The sequence below is a fragment of the Quercus suber genome, unplaced genomic scaffold (assembly GCF_002906115.3).
Source record: "Quercus suber isolate HL8 unplaced genomic scaffold, Cork oak 2.0 scaffold_142, whole genome shotgun sequence".
NCBI classification, from domain to species: domain Eukaryota; kingdom Viridiplantae; phylum Streptophyta; class Magnoliopsida; order Fagales; family Fagaceae; genus Quercus; species Quercus suber.
Genome location: NW_027069603.1, coordinates 807,215 through 833,146, shown reverse-complemented (window position 1 = coordinate 833,146; position 25,932 = coordinate 807,215). Strand labels below are relative to the sequence as shown.

Genomic DNA, 25,932 nt, shown 5'->3' with positions numbered 1-25,932 from the left:
ATTGTGCACACCCAAAACCGAAACCCTTTTGGGCTGGGTCTCACTTGGGCTCACAACTTACTTGTATAGTGGGTTTGGATTTCCTACACTGGGTCGTTCTTCCCGCTAAGACCTAAGGTCCTTTCTTTTCTTTCCTCGTGGGTCTGAGTCACCTTCTCTTTTTGCTCACTCTTTTCATACACTCTCCTTACTGCGCGCCATTTTTTCCAACCCCTCTCTTCTCAAAACTTCCTGCATTTATAGGCCATAGTTTAGTGGAGAGGTCATAATTACTTGCCAACGAGTGCAACCGGCGGTCCACTATTATCGATCGTAAGTGGGTGGTCAGGTAGGAGTGGGAAACTGTGAGGGTGGCGTTGGAACTTGGTTCCTGCCTCCACGATAGTCCTCGGCAGCGGTGGCTCTCCGGGGCGCGGCCGGGTAGGTACAGCGCGGGGCTTACCGTGAGTCAAATATTTATTACTGCCTGGAAAGATGTTGCCGAGAAACGATGAAGAAGCAAGGCTCAGGCTTGCAGTACGCGTGGCCCGGGGGTGGGCTGCCGGGTATAAGGGGATTGGCCTCATGGGCCATATACCCAGGCAAGGGTCCAAGGCCCAATGTAGGATATGACGCGGGGGCCGTTCAAGCATCATCAATACTATTTTACTATAATTTACAACTTGTCACCTCAACCATTGTGAATAATTTTGTGAAAAAAGAAAAAAAAGAAATTGTGAATCTAGATTTATCCCAAATTTAAATAGGAATGATGTAAGACGAGTTTTAAGGGAATAAAAAAGCGAGATTGAAGTTACTAAAATAGAAACAAGGAGTTTAGAGACACTGGAAATTTTACAAAAAATTTCACAAAATGTTGAGGTAGCAAATTATTATTAGTATGTTCAAAATGGGAAATACTAAAGTTACAAACTGTTTTACAAACAGCTGATGTGATGGATGATTATTAATAAGTAAAAATGTGACGTTCATAATTGGCCTAAATAAGAAACCGTAAGAATCTACCACATCAACAATTTATAAAAATAATGTAAAACAGTTAAGGACTGTTTGGTAGACTTATTTAAACACATGTTATTAATTTTTAAATAACATTATATGCATTTTTACATTAATTTTTAGATCATTTATTTCTAAAAAACTAAAAATTATCATCTAAACACGTATACCAAAATGGACTCTTAAGAAATGTGTCATTGTTCTTTCAAAAAATTAATGTTTGCCAACTCACATGGAATAGCCGAGTTTAGGCAGCGAGCGAATCAACCCAACCGAACCGATTCTCATGAGCCGCTCGACCTGTAGCGAGCGATCAGCTATCCTTCAATTCAATTGGACTTGAATAATTTCATTTTCTTCGACATTCGACAACATAATCTGTGAGTTGAGTTGAGTTAAGAAATCTGATCTACAACATTCGAGACACAGACCCACATGGTTTCACTCTCAAGTTCAGCTCCATCAACCATCCAAACCCTCCATAACCCACTTCTCACATCAAGGTAAGCTGCCCTCTCTCTCCCTGTCCCTTTGTTATAGATAATATTAGCTATATAGATATGCACAACACCTATATATATTCACTTAGAAGCAAAGGCCCTCTTTCCTTTTCCTTTAATGATTACTCCTACTTCTTCAATGAAAGATTTGATAGAACCCCATTTCAAATATCATCATCATCATCATCTTGTTGTGCTTGTGCTTGTTGTTCTTGCTCTACATTTTCGACTCACAGTCATAGGGTGCCCACAAGCCCTACATTTTATATGGGTTGAGGCAGTCCACCCTGCTTCAATGCTCAGCTTCTAGAAGGCTGATCTTGGGAAGTGGAAACCGCTACTATAACAGGCTTCCAGTCCAGCATTTGGACCGGGGTTGTTATGAGGTTTCTTGCTCTCTCAAGGAGACTAGTGTGAGCAATAGGCGTAGAAGAAGAAGAAGAAGACGAAGAAATGAGAGATGTACTTGTATGGTTTCAGAGGAGAGTGAAAATTCAGATTGTTTCGATGATGCAGAAGCAGTTTTGAGCTTGTTGAGTGAGCAAGTGAATGAGGAATGTTTGGTGGTAGAGTGAGAAGTGGGGTTTTCTTTTGAGAGTGTGGAAGTGAACAAGAGAGGGAGTTTCGGTGGTGGTGAGAGAAAATTGAGTTCATCTAAGAGAGTGGATGTTGAGCAGGGAGGGAAACTTTGATTAGAGGGAGAAAGGTGGAGTTTATCTAGAGAGGTGGGTTATGGAGGGTTTGGATGGTTGATGGAGCTGAACTTGAGAGTGAAACCATGTGGGTCTGTGTCTCGAATGTTGTAGATCAGATTTCTTAACTCAACTCAACTCACAGATTATGTTGTCGAATGTCGAAGAAAATGAAATTATTCAAGTCCAATTGAATTGAAGGATAGCTGATCGCTCGCTACAGGTCGAGCGGCTCATGAGAATCGGTTCGGTTGGGTTGATTCGCTCGCTGCCTAAACTCGGCTATTCCATGTGAGTTGGCAAACATTAATTTTTTGAAAGAACAATGACACATTTCTTAAGAGTCCATTTTGGTATACGTGTTTAGATGATAATTTTTAGTTTTTTAGAAATAAATGATCTAAAAATTAATGTAAAAATGCATATAATGTTATTTAAAAATTAATAACATGTGTTTAAATAAGTCTACCAAACAGTCCTTAACTGTTTTACATTATTTTTATAAATTGTTGATGTGGTAGATTCTTACGGTTTCTTATTTAGGCCAATTATGAACGTCACATTTTTACTTATTAATAATCATCCATCACATCAGCTGTTTGTAAAACAGTTTGTAACTTTAGTATTTCCCATTTTGAACATACTAATAATAATTTGCTACCTCAACATTTTGTGAAATTTTTTGTAAAATTTCCAGTGTCTCTAAACTCCTTGTTTCTATTTTAGTAACTTCAATCTCGCTTTTTTATTCCCTTAAAACTCGTCTTACATCATTCCTATTTAAATTTGGGATAAATCTAGATTCACAATTTCTTTTTTTTCTTTTTTCACAAAATTATTCACAATGGTTGAGGTGACAAGTTGTAAATTATAGTAAAATAGTATTGATGATGCTTGAACGGCCCCCGCGTCATATCCTACATTGGGCCTTGGACCCTTGCCTGGGTATATGGCCCATGAGGCCAATCCCCTTATACCCGGCAGCCCACCCCCGGGCCACGCGTACTGCAAGCCTGAGCCTTGCTTCTTCATCGTTTCTCGGCAACATCTTTCCAGGCAGTAATAAATATTTGACTCACGGTAAGCCCCGCGCTGTACCTACCCGGCCGCGCCCCGGAGAGCCACCGCTGCCGAGGACTATCGTGGAGGCAGGAACCAAGTTCCAACGCCACCCTCACAGTTTCCCACTCCTACCTGACCACCCACTTACGATCGATAATAGTGGACCGCCGGTTGCACTCGTTGGCAAGTAATTATGACCTCTCCACTAAACTATGGCCTATAAATGCAGGAAGTTTTGAGAAGAGAGGGGTTGGAAAAAATGGCGCGCAGTAAGGAGAGTGTATGAAAAGAGTGAGCAAACGCCGGTTGCACTCGTTGGCAAGTAATTATGACCTCTCCACTAAACTATGGCCTATAAATGCAGGAAGTTTTGAGAAGAGAGGGGTTGGAAAAAATGGCGCGCAGTAAGGAGAGTGTATGAAAAGAGTGAGCAAAAAGAGAAGGTGACTCAGACCCACGAGGAAAGAAAAGAAAGGACCTTAGGTCTTAGTGGGAAGAACGACCCAGTGTAGGAAATCCAAACCCACTATACAAGTAAGTTGTGAGCCCAAGTGAGACCCAGTCCAAAAGGGTTTCGGTTTTGGGTGTGCACACCACTTTATATTTTACAAATCACAACTTGTCATGTATTGTTTTTATTTTTTTAATTTTATAAAATAATTGAAGTTATAAATAAAATAAAATAAAATCAAACACATGGCATAGCACAATTAACGGAGCATAAAGTACAACACAAAAAGTGGTATAGCATATTTGTATTTCCCATGTCTCACATAAAACTCAACATGGATCTAGAACTTCATTTTACAGAATTAAAATGTTCAGAAAATTTCATGATAATTATCTTGTGCATAATGGTTTATTTAAATCCTGAACTTGAAGGCATGTCATTTTATTGTCGAATATTAAGCCATCTATAATCAAATAGCAAAGTTTTGAATTCTTAATGCAATCTGAATTCTTGCTGCTACTAAAGATTCTTTGACAACGGCTAGAAATCTTAAAGCTTTAGCCGACCATCTAACATTCTAACCAATTCATATTATGTTACTTTTGTAGGCCCTTATCTTAGCGGCTTCAGACACATCAACAATAACATTGACATGGGCTCTCTCTTTACTTCTCAACAACCCTAAGACCTTAACAAAAGCTCAAGAAGAATTAGAAATCCATATCGGTAGAGAAAGGCAAGTGAAAGAATCAGATATGAAAAATTTGGTATATCTCCAAGCTATCCTCAAAGAAACAATGCGTTTATACCCTGCTGCACCACTCCTAGTGCCACACGAGTCAATGGAAGACTGTACTTTGGTTGGTTACCACATCCTAACAGGCACACGACTTATTGTTAATCTTCCAAAACTCCATCGAGACCCAAATGTGTGGGTGGATCCTAGTGAATTTCAACCTGAAAGATTTCTTACAACTCACAAGGATGTTGATGTTAGAGACCAAAATTTTGAATTGATACAATTTGGTAGTGGTAGAAGAATGTGCCCTGGGATCTCATTTGCCTTGCAAGTTACGCAACTCACACTTGCTACTTTGTTGCATGCTTTTGAAATTTCAAGCCCATCAAATGAACCTGTGGACATGACAAAGAAAGGTGGACTTACAAACCCGAAAGCTACCCCACTTGAAGTTTATCTCACTCCTCGCCTTCATGCTCAAGTATATGCATAATTTGACTAGGTATAATAAAATATGGTGCGGTGCAATATGCATAGTTTGACTAGGTATCATTTGATAAATTAAAATATGCATGGTGTGGTGCAATGAATTGGTGTATGCCATTTCCATGTAACCATTCAAGAGGCAAACATTAGAAAAGTAAAAATCATTTGAAAAAGTTAACATCGTAGTTAATTTAGCTTTGTTTGCAAGTAAGTTCTGTATTTGTCAAGTCATAATACGTGTGACTTTGTTATTTGCATTTGTCTTGTGAGTTCTGTTTTTGAAGGTTGGTTCTTTTTTGTAAAAATAAGTTTTTTATTTATTGTCATTTTATGTGTCTTGTAATTCGGCATTTGACTTATATATGAGTTAGGTTTCTTAACCGTTAGGAATTGTATTAACTATATATGGGAGAGGTTATGTTTTTAAGATTATATGTATATAGATGGAAGAGATGTGGAACTTCAAATCAAGCCAAAAATCTCAACTATGCCCCCCAAATATTACCACACAACCTTCATCATCATTTCTGTTTATGGTCAACTCAGTGAGTCCCATGCACTGTTTACAAAACTCACAAGTACTTTGTTAAACAAAATTTTCCTTAAAAGTGGGTTTCACGACATTATTCACACATTTAAAAATTATTTTGTAACAGTATTTTCAGCAATAAGCAGTATCCAAATAGATCCTTAAAGTCTAAACTTGCACAAATAAAAATTAATTTATCACCTGGTTAAATAAATTAGTATCATTATAATACAAATGATTTAATATGATATACGTCAAATTATCAATTGGTGTAATAATTTATAATAATTGTTAAAATAAAGGGTAAATTACAAATTACACCCCTAAAATTTGGGAGTGATTGAATTTTACACCCTGAAGTTTCAAGATTTATATTTTACCCTTGAAATTTGGGGTGTTTGGATTTTATATCCTGACATTTCAGAACTTAGATCTTACCCCCTAAAGTTTAGGATTATTTGGATTTTACACCTCCAAATTCTGAAACTTTAAAATATAAAATTCAGACACCACAAAACTTTAGGGAGTAAAATCCAAACACTGAAACATCAGGGTGTAAAATGCAAAATCACCAAACTTCAAGTGGTAAAATCTAAATTCTAAAATTTTAAAATATAAAATTCAAATATTCTCAAACTTTAGTGATGTAATTTGTAATTTATCTTAAAATAAAAGATTATTCAAATGCCCATGCGTGTACAGCGGTGGCTTACCGTGTGGGGCCGTGGGCCATGTGCCTGTGGTGTGCTAAGATACTATATGTCTATGCGCATACAGTGGGTGGGTTTAGTTATTTATAGTGCGTGGGCTGTGAGCCATGTGACTGTGGTATGATAATATACTATGGGCATGCGTGTAGTGTTTAGTGCAGAGTGTAGTGCAGTGTGCAAATTAAAAAATAATAATTGAAATAATGTATAAAAAACCCACAGTTTGAGCGTTCACACCCGTGCTTCTAATATATAAAGTGACAAAATTTACATAATTTTCCTCTAAAACTACCCATAATTTTCCTCTAAAATTACACAAAATTTACTTTTTCTATTTTACACTATCACTTTAACAAAACACCCACAAAAAGTGACAAAATTTACACAATTTTCCTCTAAAACTACCCACATCGAAGGGTGTTAAAATGTGTATATTTGCATATTTGCTACAGTAACCGTGCAAATACTCCTACAGCCTACGTTTAAGTAAGGGCAAAATTTGGTAAAAATGCTTATTTTAACTTCCACGGAAAATACTATCTATAAAATAGGACCACACTTTCATTACACTCACATTGGTTTTCAAACTCAAATTGATTTTTATTCAGTTCTCCAATTCTGGTTTAATCTTCTTTTCACCATTATTATCATTTTTTCTATTTGCTCTACTCAAATTTGCTCTTGCTCAATGTTATGTGAATGTTAATGTACATTGGTCTTTTCTATTTTGGTTTTTTAATTCATGAACAACTTCTTATATTCTAGAAACAATTTGAATATTTGTGTAAAATAGCTCTTATATTTCAACCTTGCCTTTAATTTCTTTCACATATTTCTTCAAGGAGTGTGCACTAGGGTGCTATCTTCAAGATTTTCTTATCTAAACTTCAAGGAATTTGCATTGGGGTGTTGATATTCAAGATTTTCGTGTTCTCTGTCCTCTAACTCTAACGGACTATGCACTCATGTTTTCTTTATTTCTGTTACACCGTCACATTTTCTTATATTCCTATTGTTTTGTTCAAATATGATCATCATGAAAGCAAGATCAATTGTTGTTTAGCTTCTCTTGGAGGTGATGGTAAAAGTAATCGAATTTTTCGAGTGAGATCTAGTCAGAAAGGATATCAACGTAATGGTTATATTTTGATTGAGGTATTTGCCTTTGAAAATGGGTACATAAATAAGAAGAAGGATAATTATCATCAAGTACAAGATGTTTTACAACAAACCAACATCCATTCCTCCATGTTTGAGGTGCCAAACAATGAATATAAGAAAAAAAAAAAATTTAGCTGAACGCTGACTTAGAGTTTAGGAAAAAACAATTCTTTTAACTCCACGTAAAATACTGCTTACAAAATAGGACCACACTTTTCTTTATTAATCTTCTCTATTATTTGGTTAATTTGGTGAATATTTAATATTTTTTCTAATTAATGACTCTTTTTTAAAGAGTGGCAATGATATATATTTGTCCTTTTTTTATTTTTATTTAGGTGGTTATCGGGTTTGACTAATTATTTTAATGTATGTGTTCTAAGTGATGCTCTCTCTTCCTCCTATTATTTTTGTTTGTTGTTTTTCTTACATTTAAGTCCTACTCTCTATTTTTTTTTTTTTTTGTATTTTTTTAGGGTGATATATTAACAATTTTGTTAGACTGCATAGCAGTCACATTGGTTGAATTCAGGTAAGCGAAGTGGTAGTCAATCTATCAAGTAGTTGTTAAAGATCATTTTGTGAATATCCTACCATATGAAATTTAATATTGTCCTTTGTTGTTTGCACATTTGATGATTCTGTAAGTAATTACTTTATACGTAAATCTTTTTTTTTTCTTTTTTTTTTCTTTTTTGAGAAACCTATATACATAAATCTTGAAAAAGAAAAATGATTCTGGGGAAGTTATCTTTAAAGATAAGATTTAAAAATTGTGGAGAAACCTAAAACGTGGGTTTTTTTTCCCCTCTCTCTCTCTCTCTCTCTCTCTCTCTCTTCTTTAAAGATAAAATTATAAAATCATGGAGAAAATTGCTTCTAAATAATAGGCAAATTTTTAGTAATAAAAATACTTGGGTTTAAACACATTAAAACATTGGGTTTTTTTTTTCCCCAATTTTCTTTAAATATAAAATTATACTAGTCGCTAATCCATGCTATGCACAGGAACTTACCTATTTGTGAGGTAGACTAAAATAATTTTATAAAAAATTTAAGAAACTACACCATTGCATGATTTGCTCTTTTATAACTTCAATTTGTGTTACAATTTGATAAAGAATCCATTGCTTGAAAACCTCTACAAAAAAAATACAACATTGAATATTAAAACTTCAACATTGAATATTGATACTGCAAAAAAATAACTCAAAAATTCAGATATTAAAACTTTTGAAAAACCAAATAATATTAAAGAATTAGATGATTTACTGCTTAGAAATTATTGAAACAAAACAAAATATATATTACTAAACAATACAGAAATATACGAGAAAGATGGGTTACGTTCATAAGAATAATTTCAATTATTGCAAGCTTTTTTATCTTGTAAAAAATGGCTAAAGAGAGTTTGGTGGTTCATGTACGAAAATTACTTTATAAAAAATACATGAAAAACCATAAAATAATTTTTTTGAACTAATTAGAGGAGAAGAAAATAACATAAAAAGAGTCATAACTCTGCTTGGCTTTTAAAAAAAAAAAAATATATATATATATATATATATATATATATATATTGGGGTTTGCTTTGCTTTTATAGTGTTCATGATTAACATAGGAAATTTGGAGATAAATTATCAATGTTTGAGTTTGAGTTTAAGATTTGTTAGAGAGATAAAGTTTACTCCTTATTAAGTTTGGACTAAACAAAAATAATTTTATTTAAATAAATGATAATTGTAAAAAATAGTTGCTTTTTAATATATATATATATATAAAGCAATAAGTTTTACTGGTGTAAACTCTAAACAACAAAAAATCACATGCGCAAAATCAAATACCAAAAAGTGATTTCATATAAACTCATTAAAAGAGTAATGAGAATAATTAAAAAAATAATAATAATGGAGTAATAGAAGAATTAAAAGGACATAGATTAAAAAATAATAATAATGTAGATGACAAAAAAAAAAAGTGCTAGGCTTAAGATGCGAGACTTGAGGCAAAGAGTAATTCAATACCATAGCACCTAAAACAACTAAATTAAACCATGAAAAAAGAATACCATAGGTACTATATGGTTGCATGGAGCCATGCTTGAGCTTTGAGCATGCTAGCAATAGCTAGCCACACCAACTTCATTGTATGTCTAATTCTATTAGCAGTGACAAAAGCAAAAGCCAAAAATAAAAATCCTAAATATAGCTCTTTCAATTATCATGGTTCTTCATTCTTTTTTAGCTTGTACATTGTTATATATATATATATATATATTATTTATTTATAGTTGTAGGATGGTGGATAATTTGTTGAGTTGTAATCAGTTTTCAACTCTACTTTGGTTAACCTATTGGTTTCCAACTCTCTTCAGGCAACGTATGGGGTAAATAAAAGTTAAATAATTTTTTTTCAAAAAATAATAATGATGTGGCAAGCTCTGAAGAGGTTTCAAAAATAATTTTATTTAAATATTGTGCTGGCGTGGAAAATTGTGAGAGTTTCAAATGCTTTAGTTATATATATATATATATATATACTGATTACAAAATCATGGAGAAAATTGCTCCTAAATAATAGGCAAACTTTTAGGAATAAAATACCTAAAACATAAGGGTTTTTTTTTTTTTTTTAATGTAAAACCGTGTTGGTTAGTAGGCTATTAGTAGAGGATTCTAAAATCCTAAATTTAGGATTTCTTTTCTTGAAATTGTAAAAAAAAATAAATAATAAAAATAAATAAAAAATTGTGGTCCTATTTTGTATGCAATGTGTAAGGTCACAATTGGGTCCCTGGCCCAAGTGGTGAGTGAACTTAGGCCCAAAAAGCCAAATACAATGAATTTATAGAGACTAGGTTGGAAAACTGGGCTTTAACGAGTTGACCAACAAGAATAATGGATTCAGGTCGCAAGAAAAGGAAAATAAACTGATTTAAGCTAAAGAAAATCATCATCGGCACAGTCCGAGTAGATCAGTTCTTATATATTTCTTTCAAATTTGATTACAAAGTCAGTTCTTGATGGCTACAGTGTTTTTCTCTTAGTTTTTCGATCCCCTTCTCTCATTACCCTCTTCTTCCCTTATAATCTCTTCCCTTTCATCTCTACCCTCCATGTGTAGACTAGATATTTGGTGTTGATTCTTCTCCCATCAACACCTTCCTGAAATTTTTGTGTAGTAGCTGTAAGGCTAAAAACCGCTGTTCAGGCATTACCTCCACATTAATGTGGTTAGAAAGTTAGCTGCAAAGTATTTAATGCGGTGGTAGCAGCTTTCTCTTGAGATATTTCTGGCCTCCTTTTGTCCTATTCCTTCTGGATACTTATCCACATCAGTGGAGTCGTCTAGGTCATTGCTCTTGGTGTCAGACCATACCTTTTAACCTTGGCCTTGCTCAGCTGAGGAAGTATTCATCCTCGAACCGTCTTCTTATTTAATTGTGATTAGACTTCAACTATTCAGTTACCAATGTGAACTCTTATAAAGGTGTTTACCAGTCCTTAGACTAATTATGTCCTCGGATTGAGCCCCTGGCCCAATATAATTTATTAATACGCACTCCTAGGCCTATCACCCTTACACAATGTTTTGAAAAATTGAATAAAAAAAATATGAGTTTACAACGTGTAAGTCTTTAGCATTTGAAAATTTTGTTTTGAATGTGCAATAACTAGCTACCTTTTAGGACTAAGTGACTGCCTTTTAGGATTTGAAAAAGAAAAAATTGATGTTACATTTCATCATAATATTACATTATTGTAATCTTACATTAATGTAATCTTAATGCAAGAATATAACATTACTTTGTTTAGGAAGGTGATTTGATATATTTTGTAATTTTAGATTATGATAATGTTAGAAAAAATAAAATAAACAAAAAAAATTTAATGTCATATCATCATAATATGCATCACATTAAGAGCGCATCACAACGAACCAAACGCCATTTAAATGGATAGTCAAGACATATGCCCATTTTAAAATATGTATGGTGTCTAGCCCAATTCACTCTCACACTATAAGCAAACCAAACTTTGTGAAAAAAAAAAAAAATGATCAAATTCGTGATATCCAACCAAAAATGGAATTCAACAAAGGCAACGCATGTTTGAGGACATTCACGAACAAGGAATTTTGTTGACTTATTTGGGGAAGGTACAAGTCTGTTCTCAAATTCTAGGTTTCAAATTTTGTGTTCATGTTTTATCTAACGTGGATCTGATGTTTAATTTTAATTTTGTTTAATCTGGCATAGATCTAATGTTTAATTTTGATAAATTAAAACTTTTAATTTAAGATGCTGACGTAGCATTTTTTAAATGCCAAATAAAATTTATTATTATTATTTTAATAGCCACATTAGTATTTAGTGTGTTAATAGTGCACTCCATCTGCCATGTTGACAATTTTCGTTAGTGAGATGACGATAGGGACCAAAATAGAATGTTTTTTTTTCATTTTGGGAACTAAAAGCAATAAAATAGAAAAGTAGAAACCAAAATGGAAATAAGGTCAAACTATAGGGACATAATATATATTTCTGCCTATTTTTTAAGAAGCCAATGAGAATGATCTAAGGTAAAATATTATAGATGTGCAATCCTTGTCACATATCTAAGTATGTAACTCATGATACCATTAGACCATTCACACTAGGGATTGCAAATGCCAAATCTAAGGAAATTTTGACATTTCAAACCCAAAAGAGTCTGCATCTAGGATTGTAAAAATGTAGAATTGTAAAAAAATTTAGAATTGTGCTACAGTGCCATTCTATGTGTAGAATGGCACTGTAGCACTATTGTATAAATTTTTTAATCCCTTTTATTCTCTCTCTCCTTTGTCTTATCTTTCTCTTTTCTCTAGGGCTGAGACGTCTTCTTTCTTTCTCAACTCCCTCTTTCTGTTTTCTCATCTACCCTATCTCACTCTTTGACTCGCTGTTGGTCAAAGAAAGGTCCGACAAAGGCGTGGTGGTGATGGCCTTTGCTGATCGGTGATGGCGTTTCTCACAGTGGTGATGGCATGGGTTTCAAATCAGTGACGTGGGTTCCAAATCGGTGATAGCGTATTTTCAATGGCCTGGGTTTCAAATTAACGGCGTGGGTTTCTAATCGGTGGCTTGGGTTTGCTAATTGGTGGCTTGGGGAGATCGGTGAGGCAGCGTGGTGGGTTTGAAGTGGTTTTTTCTCTTGGTATGTTTCTGGCAATTTTTTGTGTTTCTTTTCCTCTTGGTGGTTGTTTATTGTGGTTGTTGTTGGTAGTGAATTTGGTTGTGGTGGTGGTTGCTGGCTAGTGGCGTGGTGGTGGCAAGGTGGGTTTGTAGGTTTTTCTAAAAGGAGTACATTTTGTTGGTTATATATTTTAATGTGTAGATATATTATTTTAATGAGTAGAATAGGAAAATAAAAGTTGGGACGTTGGATGTATTGTAAAATGGTATTGTATAATTGATAAAATAGTTTTTTGAGATGGTAAAATAGGATAGAGTAAAATTTCCTAATGCAAATGCTCTTAATAGGTTTAGAGCATCACAAGATGATTGACAATCTCAATGGCTAGGGATATTTTCAAGAAATTTCAACCCTTGCCAAGAGATTACTTAAGTACCATCATGGAGAGCATGAGAGGGACATCTGAGGGGGAAAAAAAGAGAAGACTTTCGTTCAGTATTTGAAAACACTAGGTGGATAGTCAAGACATGTGCCTAATTTTAAATATGTATGGAGTCCATGACTCTAAAATGATGTTCAAAAAAAATATATATATATATATATATGAATCTTATATATATGAATCTAATCCATCAAATTTTAACCGGACCATCCTTTATTAATAACCAAATCTTAGTAATTTTTTACAATTAAAAAATACTGAACAAAGACTTAACCTTTAAAGTTAGCAAAATAATTCCTAAAAGAATTATTATTTTTTAGCCAGACACTAGAGTCATGCAAGAAGCCGTGTCCGACACGGACATGCAGCCCATTCTGTCGTGTCTATACTCTATGCTACCTGGCCCTTAAAGCAAGTTAGAATAAAATTTACTTAAATACACTTAAAAAAAAAAAAAATACTAAACCTCGGTGTGAAAGACCAGAAACAACCAATTCCCATTTGAAATAGAAAAAAGAAACAGCAGCCATGCTCATCTCGTACCCATCCCTCACAACTTCTATTGCCAGCATTTTTGGCCTTTTCCTGATTTTCTTCTTTCTACTATGGATATCAAGAAGAGTCCAAAGAACTGCTAGTAAAAAGATAGTTCCACCTATTGGGAGGGTCACAACTGCCCTATATAACTTTGGGTAACATGCTTGGCTGACAAGTACGGACCAGTCTTCACCATCTACTTGGGTGTGCATTGAAAGCTAGTAGTAAGCAATTGGGAAATAGCTAAAGAATGTTTTACCACCAATGATAAAGCCTTTGCCAACCGTCCAAAAGCTTTAGCTGGAAAACTTTTGGGCAACAATTATATCATGTTTCGTTTCAGCCCTTATGGTCCTTATTGGCATCAATTACGCAAAACAGTAGTTTTTGAGGTAAATAAGGAAAGTTAAGAGACATTTTTCCTTCGATTTATTTGTTTGGATACTACAAAATACGGGAAGATGTGAAAAATTATCTTCACATAATGATTTCCATTAAAACAAATGAAGCGCAGACCATTTATTAATTCCTCACATTACAATTATATTACTTTTGCAGGCCCTTATCTTAGCGGCCACAAACACAACAATAACATTGACATGGACTCTCTTTACTTCTCAATAACCGTGAAGTTCTGAACAAAGCTCAACAAGAATTAGACAATTGTTAGGTTCTAAAAATTTAGGATTTTATGTATTTAGAACTTTAATTTGTATTGTTGGCAAACCATGATCAAAACAGATTAGTTAGTCTTGTTTAGACTTGCTCAAAGTTAGTCTTTCATGTAAAGTTGGAATCAAGTGGTTGCAAGATGCATTGGTGCATTTCGGCCTGACTCGATCGATCGAAGGAAAGACTCAATCGATCGAAGCTCGGGCAGAATGTTTTTCTGCAGAAAATTCCAACTCAGCCTTAACTCATTAAACGTTTTGGGTTTTCTGTTTTTACCCTAGGTATATAAAGAAAAACCCTAGCCACGTTTTTAGAGTTGCTCCAGTTGAGTTGTTACTCATACTTTTCTGTTTTGTGTAAATCTCTTGTGAGATCTAGAGGAGTTTGCCTTTACACAAAAAACGAAAACAAATAAATCTCAGAATGAAATGCATGAATGTAATGCAATGCAAGTCCTAGAACAAAGAAAAACACAAAAACCAAATAACAATGGTCACAAAGGAATGAGCAATGAAGCACAAGGACCATGTCAGAAAAACTCAATTAAGTCGAGTCTTTTGCATCCAAAACCTTTTAGATGCACCATGAGCATTGGAGTTCTTATTCACATTCGCATGATTTCCAACTCCAGGATTGGAATAAAGGTTCAATGCCTTTACCAATTCACCAATGAGTGCCATAGGATCTTGTGCTTGAGGCACAGGCACTTTTGGTTTGTTTGCTCTCTTAACAGCTTGAAGCTTGTAACATTTAGGACGAATGTGTCCAGACTTTCCACAGTAATGACAAACCTAAGCAGGTTTACCATGCATCTTGTCATTAGAAAGAGTAGAATCCTTAGGTTTAGACTCTCCTAGATCAACCCTAATCTTTTTAGGAGGTGAAACTTCTACAAATTTGACAACCTCACTCACAGGGGGTTTGACAGTTTCACTCACAACCTCACTTACAGAAGGTTCAGAGAAGAAGAAGGAACAAAGTTTGTGGAATGTGGTGCAGAATCAAAGATGCTTTCAACATATCCTAAACCAGATTTATCAGAAGGATACTTTTGAGCATTTAACATTTGATCAAGTTTAGAACTAACAGATCTAGCAACAGATAAATCATGTTCCAAAGTTTTAACTTTCTTAAGCAAAAGCAAGTTTTCAGATTTAACATTGTTCAAAAGATCATTAGCATCAAACAGTTTAACAAACAAATTTTTCTTTTCAAGCTCAAGAGATTCAATTTTCTTCAGGCCAAGTTCAACACTCATAGCATCCTTTGCAGCAATTTTGCAAAGTTTATTGTAGGCCTCTTGAAGATCTGCATCCTCAAAGAGTTCCATTCAGAAAGGTTCTCTTCAACAGATATACTTTCATTGACTACAGCAGTAGCAGTGAAAGCAATGAAGTTTCCATCCTCGTTACATCTGGACTCATTATCAGAAACTCATTATCACTAAGAGTTACAGCCATAGCTTTACCCTTAAACCTCAAGAATGTAGGACATTCAGATTTCACATGACCATACCCTTGACAGCCAAAACACTGAGCACCCAATGGATTGTTTGAAGATTGACCAACTTTTTCTCTAGGTTTTTCAAAGTTATTAACCTTAGTGGGATCATTCTTCCTAAAGTTTCTAGGTTTAACAGTATTTATACCTCTTGCCTTTCTATTGTTATTCCTAAGAAAGTTTTTAAAGTTTTTGGCAAGGTACGCAATCTCTGTAGCAGAGAGCTCATAATCAAATCCACTACCATCAACATCATCAACTGACTTAAGAGCCATTGATTTGGATTTGTTCACTTTGGGTAGGTCAGACTCATAGGATTGAAGAGATCCTACAAACTCATCAACAGGGATGGAGTCCACATCCTTGCTCTCAGTTATAGCAGTCACTTTGGGTCTAAAGTCCTCAGTTAAAGATCTAAGAATCTTCCTAACAATTTTAGGTTGATCATAGATTTCACCCAAATTAAAAGCAGAATTAACAATGTCATTTAATTTAGCATAGAATTCATCAAAAGATTCATCATCAGACATTCTAATGCTTTCAAATCTAGAAGTCAATTGCTGCAGTTTATTGATCTTAACTGCCTTTGTGCCTTTATATGCACAGTTTGGAGGATTTTCCAAGCAGTATAAGCAACCTCAACATTAGAGATCCTCTTAAATTCCTCCATAGAAACAGCATTGAAGATGACATTCATAGCTTTGCTATTAAAGCCTGCTGCTTCTTTTTCAGAAGTTTGCCACTCACTCACAGGAGTAGTAGGCTTCTGCCATCCATATTCAACCGAATTTCAAACTCTCTCATCAATGGATTTAGGAATACTTTTATCCTTACTTTCTAATAAGCATAGTTATTCCTATCAAAATGAGGAGGAACAACAAGAGAGTGTCCATGCTCCATGACAACATGGGTCAATGATCAGCTCAGAGATCAAAAAATCTCTAACAAGAGAGCTACCTGCTCTGATACTACTTGAACAGTTTTAGACCCCTTAAAACACAACCAGATTGAGTAGCCTAGTTAATTAGCCAAGTTGTTACTTAGTCAAATTATGCAATTCTAGGTTAAAACAATCAAACAATCATATCAAGAATATAAAGCAGCGGAAAAGTAAATAACACAAGATATGATCACCTAGGAAACCACACGGTAAAAACTGGGAAGGATTTGACCTAGCTATCCTCAAGGTAACCTAAATCCACTATGCGAAAGAATCGAAGTTCATACAGAAGGACTACAAGCTCCCCGCTTGACTTCCTAATGCTACCCACCAGTAGAACTTACTGACACGACCACGTGCAAGCTCTGAATCCACGGACTTCTTCTTTCTTGGATTCTCCAATCAGTTACAAGCACCCACGGTTGATATTCTTTAAGCTTCAATGGTAGCACCGAGTTGATCATCATGATGTTGAAGTAATCTCTACCTTGAAAACCCTAAACTTTGTGTAAAGGCAAACTCCTCTAGATCTCACAAGAGATTTACACAAAACAGAAAAGTATGAGTAACAACTCAACTGGAGCAACTCTAAAAACGTGGCTAGGGTTTTTCTTTATATACCTAGGGTAAAAACAGAAAACCCAAAACGTTTAATGAGTTAAGGCTGAGTTGGAATTTTCTGCAGAAAAACATTCTACCCGAGCTTCGATCGATTGAGTCTTTCCTTCGATCGATCGAGTCAGGCCGAAATGCACCAATGCATCTTGCAACCACTTGATTCCAACTTTACATGAAAGACTAACTTTGAGCAAGTCTAAACAAGACTAACTAATCTGTTTTGATCATGGTTTGCCAACAATACAAATTAAAGTTCTAAATACATAAAATCCTAAATTTTTAGAACCTAACAATTGTCTAATTCTTGTTGAGCTTTGTTCAGAACTTCACGGTTATTGAGAAGTAAAGAGAGTCCATGTCAATGTTATTGTTGTGTTTGTGGCCGCTAAGATAAGGGCCTGCAAAAGTAATATAATTGTAATGTGAGGAATTAATAAATGGTCTGCGCTTCATTTGTTTTAATGGAAATCATTATGTGAAGATAATTTTTCACATCTTCCCGTATTTTGTAGTATCCAAACAAATAAATCGAAGGAAAAATGTCTCTTAACTTTCCTTATTTACCTCAAAAACTACTGTTTTGCGTAATTGATGCCAATAAGGACCATAAGGGCTGAAACGAAACATGATATAATTGTTGCCCAAAAGTTTTCCAGCTAAAGCTTTTGGACGGTTGGCAAAGGCTTTATCATTGGTGGTAAAACATTCTTTAGCTATTTCCCAATTGCTTACTACTAGCTTTCAATGCACACCCAAGTAGATGGTGAAGACTGGTCCGTACTTGTCAGCCAAGCATGTTACCCAAAGTTATATAGGGCAGTTGTGACCCTCCCAATAGGTGGAACTATCTTTTTACTAGCAGTTCTTTGGACTCTTCTTGATATCCATAGTAGAAAGAAGAAAATCAGGAAAAGGCCAAAAATGCTGGCAATAGAAGTTGTGAGGGATGGGTACGAGATGAGCATGGCTGCTGTTTCTTTTTTCTATTTCAAATGGGAATTGGTTGTTTCTGGTCTTTCACACCGAGGTTTAGTATTTTTTTTTTTTTTAAGTGTATTTAAGTAAATTTTATTCTAACTTGCTTTAAGGGCCAGGTAGCATAGAGTATAGACACGACAGAATGGGCTGCATGTCCGTGTCGGACACGGCTTCTTGCATGACTCTAGTGTCTGGCTAAAAAATAATAATTCTTTTAGGAATTATTTTGCTAACTTTAAAGGTTAAGTCTTTGTTCAGTATTTTTTAATTGTAAAAAATTACTAAGATTTGGTTATTAATAAAGGATGGTCCGGTTAAAATTTGATGGATTAGATTCATATATATAAGATTCATATATATATATATATATATTTTTTTTGAACATCATTTTAGAGTCATGGACTCCATACATATTTAAAATTAGGCACATGTCTTGACTATCCACCTAGTGTTTTCAAATACTGAACGAAAGTCTTCTCTTTTTTTCCCCCTCAGATGTCCCTCTCATGCNTTTTTTTTTTTTTTTTTTTTTTTTACAGAAGCAGTTTGGTTTGTGTTCTTTCATTTCATATTGTAAAAGTACCCTATGAAACAAATAATGATAAATTCAAGTACACTGAGTACATTGATTCTTATTCCAAAAAAAGTTCATAGATTCTTATTCAGATTCCTGTCCATGCATGAAAGAAAGTTATGGAAGAAAAAATGATGATGTGCACACTGTAAACTAGAAAAAACAAAAAAAAAAAAAAACAAAAAAATTGAGATTTTTGCAGAGATTCTTTGCAGTGAATATATATTTATAGTTAAATAATTTGTCTGTATCAGAGTCTCCCATCTTGTTGTGTGACAATGGATTTGTGGCAATGACATTGTGTGTACGATTATAAAATGATCACAATAATACAATTTATTACAATTTTTGTGGTCATGTACTAATAATAACAATAAATAATATTAAATAATTTCAAAATTAACAAAACACATTCATAAATTTAACTAGAGAGTTGAGATGCTTACCACAATTGTGATACCAACTGAAAGAGTGAGAAATAAAAAGTGATACTTGCCCAAAAAAAAAAAAAAAAAAACGCACAATTAGATAATTATAAATAAACACAAAATAACAACAATACTGAAAATGCTTGTAGTCCTAACCATAAAAAGTTCATTAATCTAAAATTTGAATAATAACAACAACAACAATAATCATAATCATGGCATACAAACAATATTAACTACAACAATACATAATATTTTACAATGTATTAGCTTCTAATATTTACAAAGCAAATGTCTATACAATAATAATAGATCTGTTAATTTCTAGAGCTATAAGTTAATAAGCAAAGCAAAAGAACTTACATTAACCAAAAACTTACAATCCTTAGTTGTGCACACTGAAGCAAAGCAGAAGAGTAACTGAACAATCAGAGGATGTAACTTTGTGAGGAGATGCAATCCTTCAGCGAGGGTACTTGCCTTTTATTACGAAGAGAAGAAATAAAAAGACATAAAAGAATCTAGAGATAGATTTTAGGTGTGATATCTATATGTGGTTTTATTGGTAATGATCAATGAATATATTCCAAGCAGAGAATAAGAATCAAAGGAAGAGGTGAGGTGATTGGTTGATTGACTCCTTACAGGTAATTTTACAATACGAAATGAAAGAACATGACATACAGGAAAAAAAAACTACAGAAGAATAAGAATATGTGTACTATATATATATATGTATATTATTCAGACAACTCTCTCTCTCCTCCAATTTTCGGCAAATCAATTGCAACAAAAAAAAAATTCCCTTCTATTTCGGCAATGCCATTGCCACAATTTCCCCCCCCCCTATTTCGGCAATGGCATTGCCACAATTGGTTTCCCTTTGAGCACCCACCTAGCATTAGGAATTTCAGGCACTTCACATTGACTCGGGAAGCAGTTTTGGGCAGTAGGAATTTCGGTAATGAGAATACTGAAATTCAAAATTTCTCTCTCCTACTTTTTCTTTTTCTCTCTCATACTTTTGTTAGAATTTCGGCAACACCATTGCCGAAATTCACTCTCTTTCCTCACTTTCCTAAATAACTTAGAACAGTACCTATAACGCAAATAAACTCGAGATTCTGCAATATTCAACCAAAAGACTTCCAATTGTCAGTAATATAATGTGTTTTGAAAAATGAATAAGTAAAATAGAAAAAATAATATTTTATAAAAAAAAAGAAAAAGAAAAAGAAATCGCCTCCAGTTGCGTGTATTCTTAGTTTTTTTTTTTAAGTGAATCAAAGAAATAGTGTGAATATATATATATATATATATATTTAAAGTGTTACTGAAGTGATAAGCATTAACATTTATTTATGGAGGTAGTTTCAGAAATGGTACATTATAGTGACAAGACTAGACTATTGCTATAAGGAGGAAAGAAAATAAAGTGTCATTATTGGGATTTGGAAGTTAGAAAGAAAAAAAAAAAGGGGAAAGCAAAGAAAAATTAATAAACCTTCATTATTTCTTTCTTTCTTTCTCATTTCCGTCGATCTGTGAATTAAAATAAATGATAATCTATCAAGCAATATACATATTGTAAGGTTAAGGGCCTAGATTGTATATAGGGCCTTGGGCCTTGGCCTAGATCATAGTAGCCCGAGGACAAATAAATGGTGCCAGATAGGTCAAGCTTAGACTCTAATGTGTGAGATATGAAGGGGAGGGTGGTCCCAGGGGAAATGTCTCCTTAGGTAAGCTAATCATGGCACAAGTGTGCATCCCAAAGTTCAAGGTAACCTTCCAGGAAGCTCTAATGACAGGGACGTGCATCTTAAGTGTATCAGAGAGTGGAAGCTAGGAAATACCTAAGGAAAAGTTACTGCCACAACATTGAATGCCCTGCAGCTAACTTTCTAGCTACATTTATGTGGAGAAGACCCCTGAACAGTGCTGCCTTGGCTACCACAACTCAAAGAAAACTAGAGAGGGTGTCTGATAGGACAAGCACTTAAGTAGTGGCTTGGATGATCAACAAGTGGAAGGCCAAGATCACTGGGGGAGATATATAATGGAAGCGACCCCTGAAGGGAAGGGGATTGAAAAATCAGGAAAGAAATACTGTAGTAGTCTAGAACCAGACTTTTAATCAAATTGCAAAAGCAATACACAAGAATTAGTCTCCTCGGACTTCACCGAGGACATTTTTCCTTAGAGAAAGTTCACTATTTTCCTTTCTTTGTCATCAAAATCTGTTGATTTGCTGTTTGATTCATTAAAACCCAGTTTTTCAACCCATTTTCTACAAATTTATTGTTTTGGGCTCTTTGGGCCTTAGTCCATATACTTTTTGGGCTAGGAGTTCAAAATGGGTTCATACAATTGGCGCCGTCTATATGGAGATTACTTGGACGATAGTGAGAGTAACGTTCAACCATGGTAGGTTCAGGTCCACACTAGGAAGAATCCATAGGATTCCAACGTCAAAACCCTTTCGTCAACCTCGAACGTAGAAAAGATCGGGAGGGGAGTGTGCATACTGTCCAGTCTGGTTAGAGTCACTCCCAGGGTAAGAGCCATCTTTCTCGTGAGGAAGATACCAAAGCCCTACAACTGAAGGTTGACTAGCTGAAGAGAAAGCTGTGCCGTGCATAGCGAAAGCGAACCCCCTTCAGCTCCGACGCTTCCTTTGATGATAAAGAGGATGCCAACTATAGACGAAGGTCAAGGACCCCACCCGGCGAGTCTTTCTCCTACGATGAGGAGCACCATCACAAATGTAGGTGTAAGAGCCCATCTCGCAAAAGCCTAGGAAATGACGCTATGAGGAAGGCATTGAACCAGATTTCCAAGTCGCACTTCACGTGCAGGATTGAAGGGGCAAGGCTTCCTCAGCGGTTCAATCAGTTGACGTTCACCATCTATAATGGTCGAACAGACCTGATGGAGCATGTAAGCCATTTCAACCAGAGAATGACTGTCCATTCCAAGGATGAAATCTTGATGTGCAAGGTGTTCCCCTCCAGTCTAGGGCCTGTGGCAATGAGATGGTTTGATGGCTTAAGGGTGGATCCATAGACTCCTTCAAGAAAGTCACTCAAGCATTTGGCTCTCATTTTGTCACTTGTAGCAGAGTCCCTCGGCCGTTAGACTCCCTACTGTCCTTGTCCATCTGAGAAGGAAAGACCCTGAAAACGTACTCAAACAGGTACTGGGAGATGTATAATGAAATAGATGGTGATTTTGATGACGTTGCCATCAATACTTTCAAGGTCGACCTCCCAACCGAGCACAGTCTGAGGAAGTCTTTGACGGGAAAACCTGTCACTAGCGTGCGCCAGCTCATGGACCAAATTGACAAATATAAGAGGGTTGAGAAGGACTAGCAGCAAGGGAAAGGTAAGGCTAAGGTTATCCTTCAGGAAAGGAGGAATTTCAGGTTGGATCGATACAGCAACAACCAGCCTCGGAGGGACTTTACTGAGCAGTCAGGGCTTGCTAATACTCAGGTAGTTAACACGGTGTTCCAGGAATCGGTGCATCAAGTTCTGGAGAAGATTAAGAATGATTCATTCTTCAAATGGCCAAATAAGATGGCAAGAAACCTTATGAGGCACAATCAGAACCTTTATTGCTAGTATCATAAAGACCAAGGACATACTACAGAAGACTGTAGAAATTTGTGGGACCATTTGGACCAACTGGTCTGAAAAGGAAAGTTGAAGCAGTTCTTGCATCATTCTAATGGTCAGGAGAATCAGACTGGCCAAAAACCCCAAGAGATGCTTTTTCAAGACCTCTTTTAAGCACGATAAACATCATCTTCGCCGCTTTAGGGAGGATCGGGTCCTACCCCTCCAGGGTAATGTTTGTCGCTCGGCTGACTACCAAGGACTCAAATGCTGAGCCAAAGAGGGCTAAAGTGAGTATCCATCTGGCATTGAGCTTTTCTGACGAAGATAAGGTTGGAACCATATAGCCCCATGACGACGCTTTGGTGGTCACACTCAAGATTGAGGGTATGACGTGCAGAGGGTAATGGTGGACCAAGGCAGTGGTGCCGAGATAATGTACCCTGACCTATACAAAGGGCTGAACTTAAGACCTGAGGACTTAACAGCCTATAATTCGCTCCTGGTAAGTTTGGATAGAAAGGTCGCCATTCCGAAGGGCCAGATTAGACTACCCGTGTAGACTGGCTTAGAAGTAGTGGAGGTGGACTTCATCGTGGTGGACGCTTATTCCCCTACACGGCCATTATGGCCAAGCCCTGGCTACATGCACTAGGAGTCGTCTCCTCTACCTTGCACCAAAAGGTGAAATATCCGTCAAGCGGCCGAATTGAAGAAATTTTTGGGAGTCAATCCATGGCTAGGTAATGCCTAGTAGCCGCCATCTTACATCAACCAGAAACTGAGTCCTTGGCCTCTGCTGAAAGGGGCTCATAGCAATTAAAAGCTCTGGATTTACCCATAGATGAATCAGTTGAGGAGGCAAAATGTGAAGACTTAGAAACAGTTGTTGTCGGTGATGATCTGGAGAAGTTTTTTCTAATCGGAGCTCAGCTCCCTCCTCTAGAGAAGGAAGAGCTAATAGAGTTTCTTAAGAGAAATGTTGATGTGTTCGCATGAAGCACCTACGAAGCCCTAAGAATGGACCCGAGCTTCATCTGCCATCATTGAAATGTTAATCCATCTGTCACCCCCAAGAAGCAACCACCTCGGTGCTTGTCCCGAGACCACTCTGATGTTGTCAGAGATGAGGTGAAGAAGCTCAAGCAGGTAGGGCCTATCAGTGAGGTTTTCTATCCTGAGTGGTTAGCCAATACTGTGGTGGTAAAGAAGAAGAGCGGAAAATGACGAGTGTGTGTAGACTTTACAAATCTAAATAAGACTTGCCCAAAAGATCATTTCCCTATGCCTAGGATCAACCAGTTGGTCGAGGCAACCGTGAGCCATCCTCGAATAAGCTTCTTAGATGTCTACAATATGAAATGAAAGAACACAAACCAAACTGCTTCTGTAAAAAAAAAAAAAAAAAAAAAAAACTATTGAAGAATAAGAATGTGTACTATAATTTTTTTTTTATTCAGACAACTCTCTCTCTCCTCCAATTTTCAGCAAATCAATTGCCAAACATTTTTCCCCCTCTATTTCGGCAATGGCATTGCCGCAATTGGTTTCCCTTTGAGCACCTACCTAGCATTAGAAATTTCGGGCACTTCACACTGACTCGAGCAGCAGGAATTTCGATAATGAGATTACCAAAATTCAAAATTTTCTCTCTCCTACTTTTCTTTTTCTCTCTCATACTTTTGTTAGAATTTCGGCAACACCGTTGCCGAAATTCACTCTCTTTCCTCAATCCCCTAAATAACTTAGAACAGTACCTATAACGCAAATAAACTCGAGATTCTGCAATATTCAGCCAAAAGACTCAACAATTGGCATTTCTTCATCTTCACTACTTGAAGAGTCGGTGGCGTCGTTTTCGGTGACACAAATCCAAACTTTTTTTGTTTTCATGCCATTGGATTTAGGGAACTATTTGCCCAAAGATACCATCTTATACGTATTTTTAGAATACTTCACTAAATCATTCATTTTTCATGAGGAGGCTTTTTTTGGGTTTTAAATTTATATAGCTTGAACTTGACTCTAAAGTAGTACTCACATGGTTAATAAATCACAATGCTAATTACCCTACTAATATGCTACCGTTAATTTGTGATTGCAAGAGCCTCATGAATCATGACTGGGAGGTGCAAGTACAGTACATTTACCATGAAGCTAATGAATGTGCGGACGCTCTAGCGAAGCGGGGAACTCACCAACAGAACCTTTTGTCTGTATATAGTAATTGTCCCAGTTTTGTATATTTGTACTATGTGAGGGATATGGTCGGCCTCGGGGTTAATAGATTATGTGCCTAAGGGTCGGATGTTGGTGCTGACTCTTCGCCGAGGAGGTTGCAAGAGTGGCAAGGGAATCAGCATGTGTATTTTTGCTTCTAGGGATTTGGTGTAAGGAAAAAAAGTCAAACACTGATTACAAGACCCTAGCCTGGTTCAAGTACTCTTGCATTCTCACATCCCTGGCTTCCAGTTCTCCCTTTACTTGGCCTACAACCAACCTCGAATCTGAAAAGATCTCCACTGTTCTTCCTCCCATTCTCTAAATCATAGCCATTCCTACCAACAAAGCCTTGTACTCAGCCTCATTGTTCGTGGCCGAGAAGCCCAGTCTTAAGTGTTAGGTTCTAAAGGTTTAGGAATTTATGTATTTAGAACTCTAATTTGTAATATTGGCAAACCATGATCAAAACAATATGTTTAGTCTTGTTAAAGTGTGCTCAAAGTTGATTAATTATTGTAAAGTTGGAATCGAGAGACTATAGATGCATTGGGGCATTTCGGTCTGGCTCGATCGATCGAAGAATAGATTCGATCAATCGAAAATCAATCAGATTGCGTTTTTCTGCAGTTTTCCAACTCAACCCTAACTCATTAAACGTTTAGGGTTTTATGTTTTTGCCCTAGGTATATAAGGCAAAACCCTAGCCACATTTTTAGAGTTGCTCCAGTTGTATTGTTGCTCATAGATTGCTGTTTTGTGTAAATCTCTTGTAAGATCTAGAGGAGCTTTCCTTTACACAAAGCTTAGGGTTTTCAAGATTGAGATTACTTCAACATCTTGATGATCAACTTAGTTGCTACCATTGAAGGTTAAAGAATATCAAGCGTGGGTGCT

General features: G+C 35.9%; 1 protein-coding gene across 1 annotated transcript in view; it reads left to right on the top strand.

Annotated features, from left to right (window-relative positions):
• The window catches only part of LOC111994672 (cytochrome P450 82A3), a 9,398-nt gene extending 4,441 nt beyond the window's left edge, over positions 1–4,957 (top strand). The window contains exon 2 of the mRNA XM_065776809.1: positions 4,313–4,957. Within this exon, the coding sequence (XP_065632881.1) occupies positions 4,313–4,936 (624 nt within the window). The 3' untranslated portion in view covers positions 4,937–4,957. The remainder of the gene's footprint in view (positions 1–4,312) is intronic.
• Positions 4,958–25,932: the final 20,975 nt, after the last annotated feature.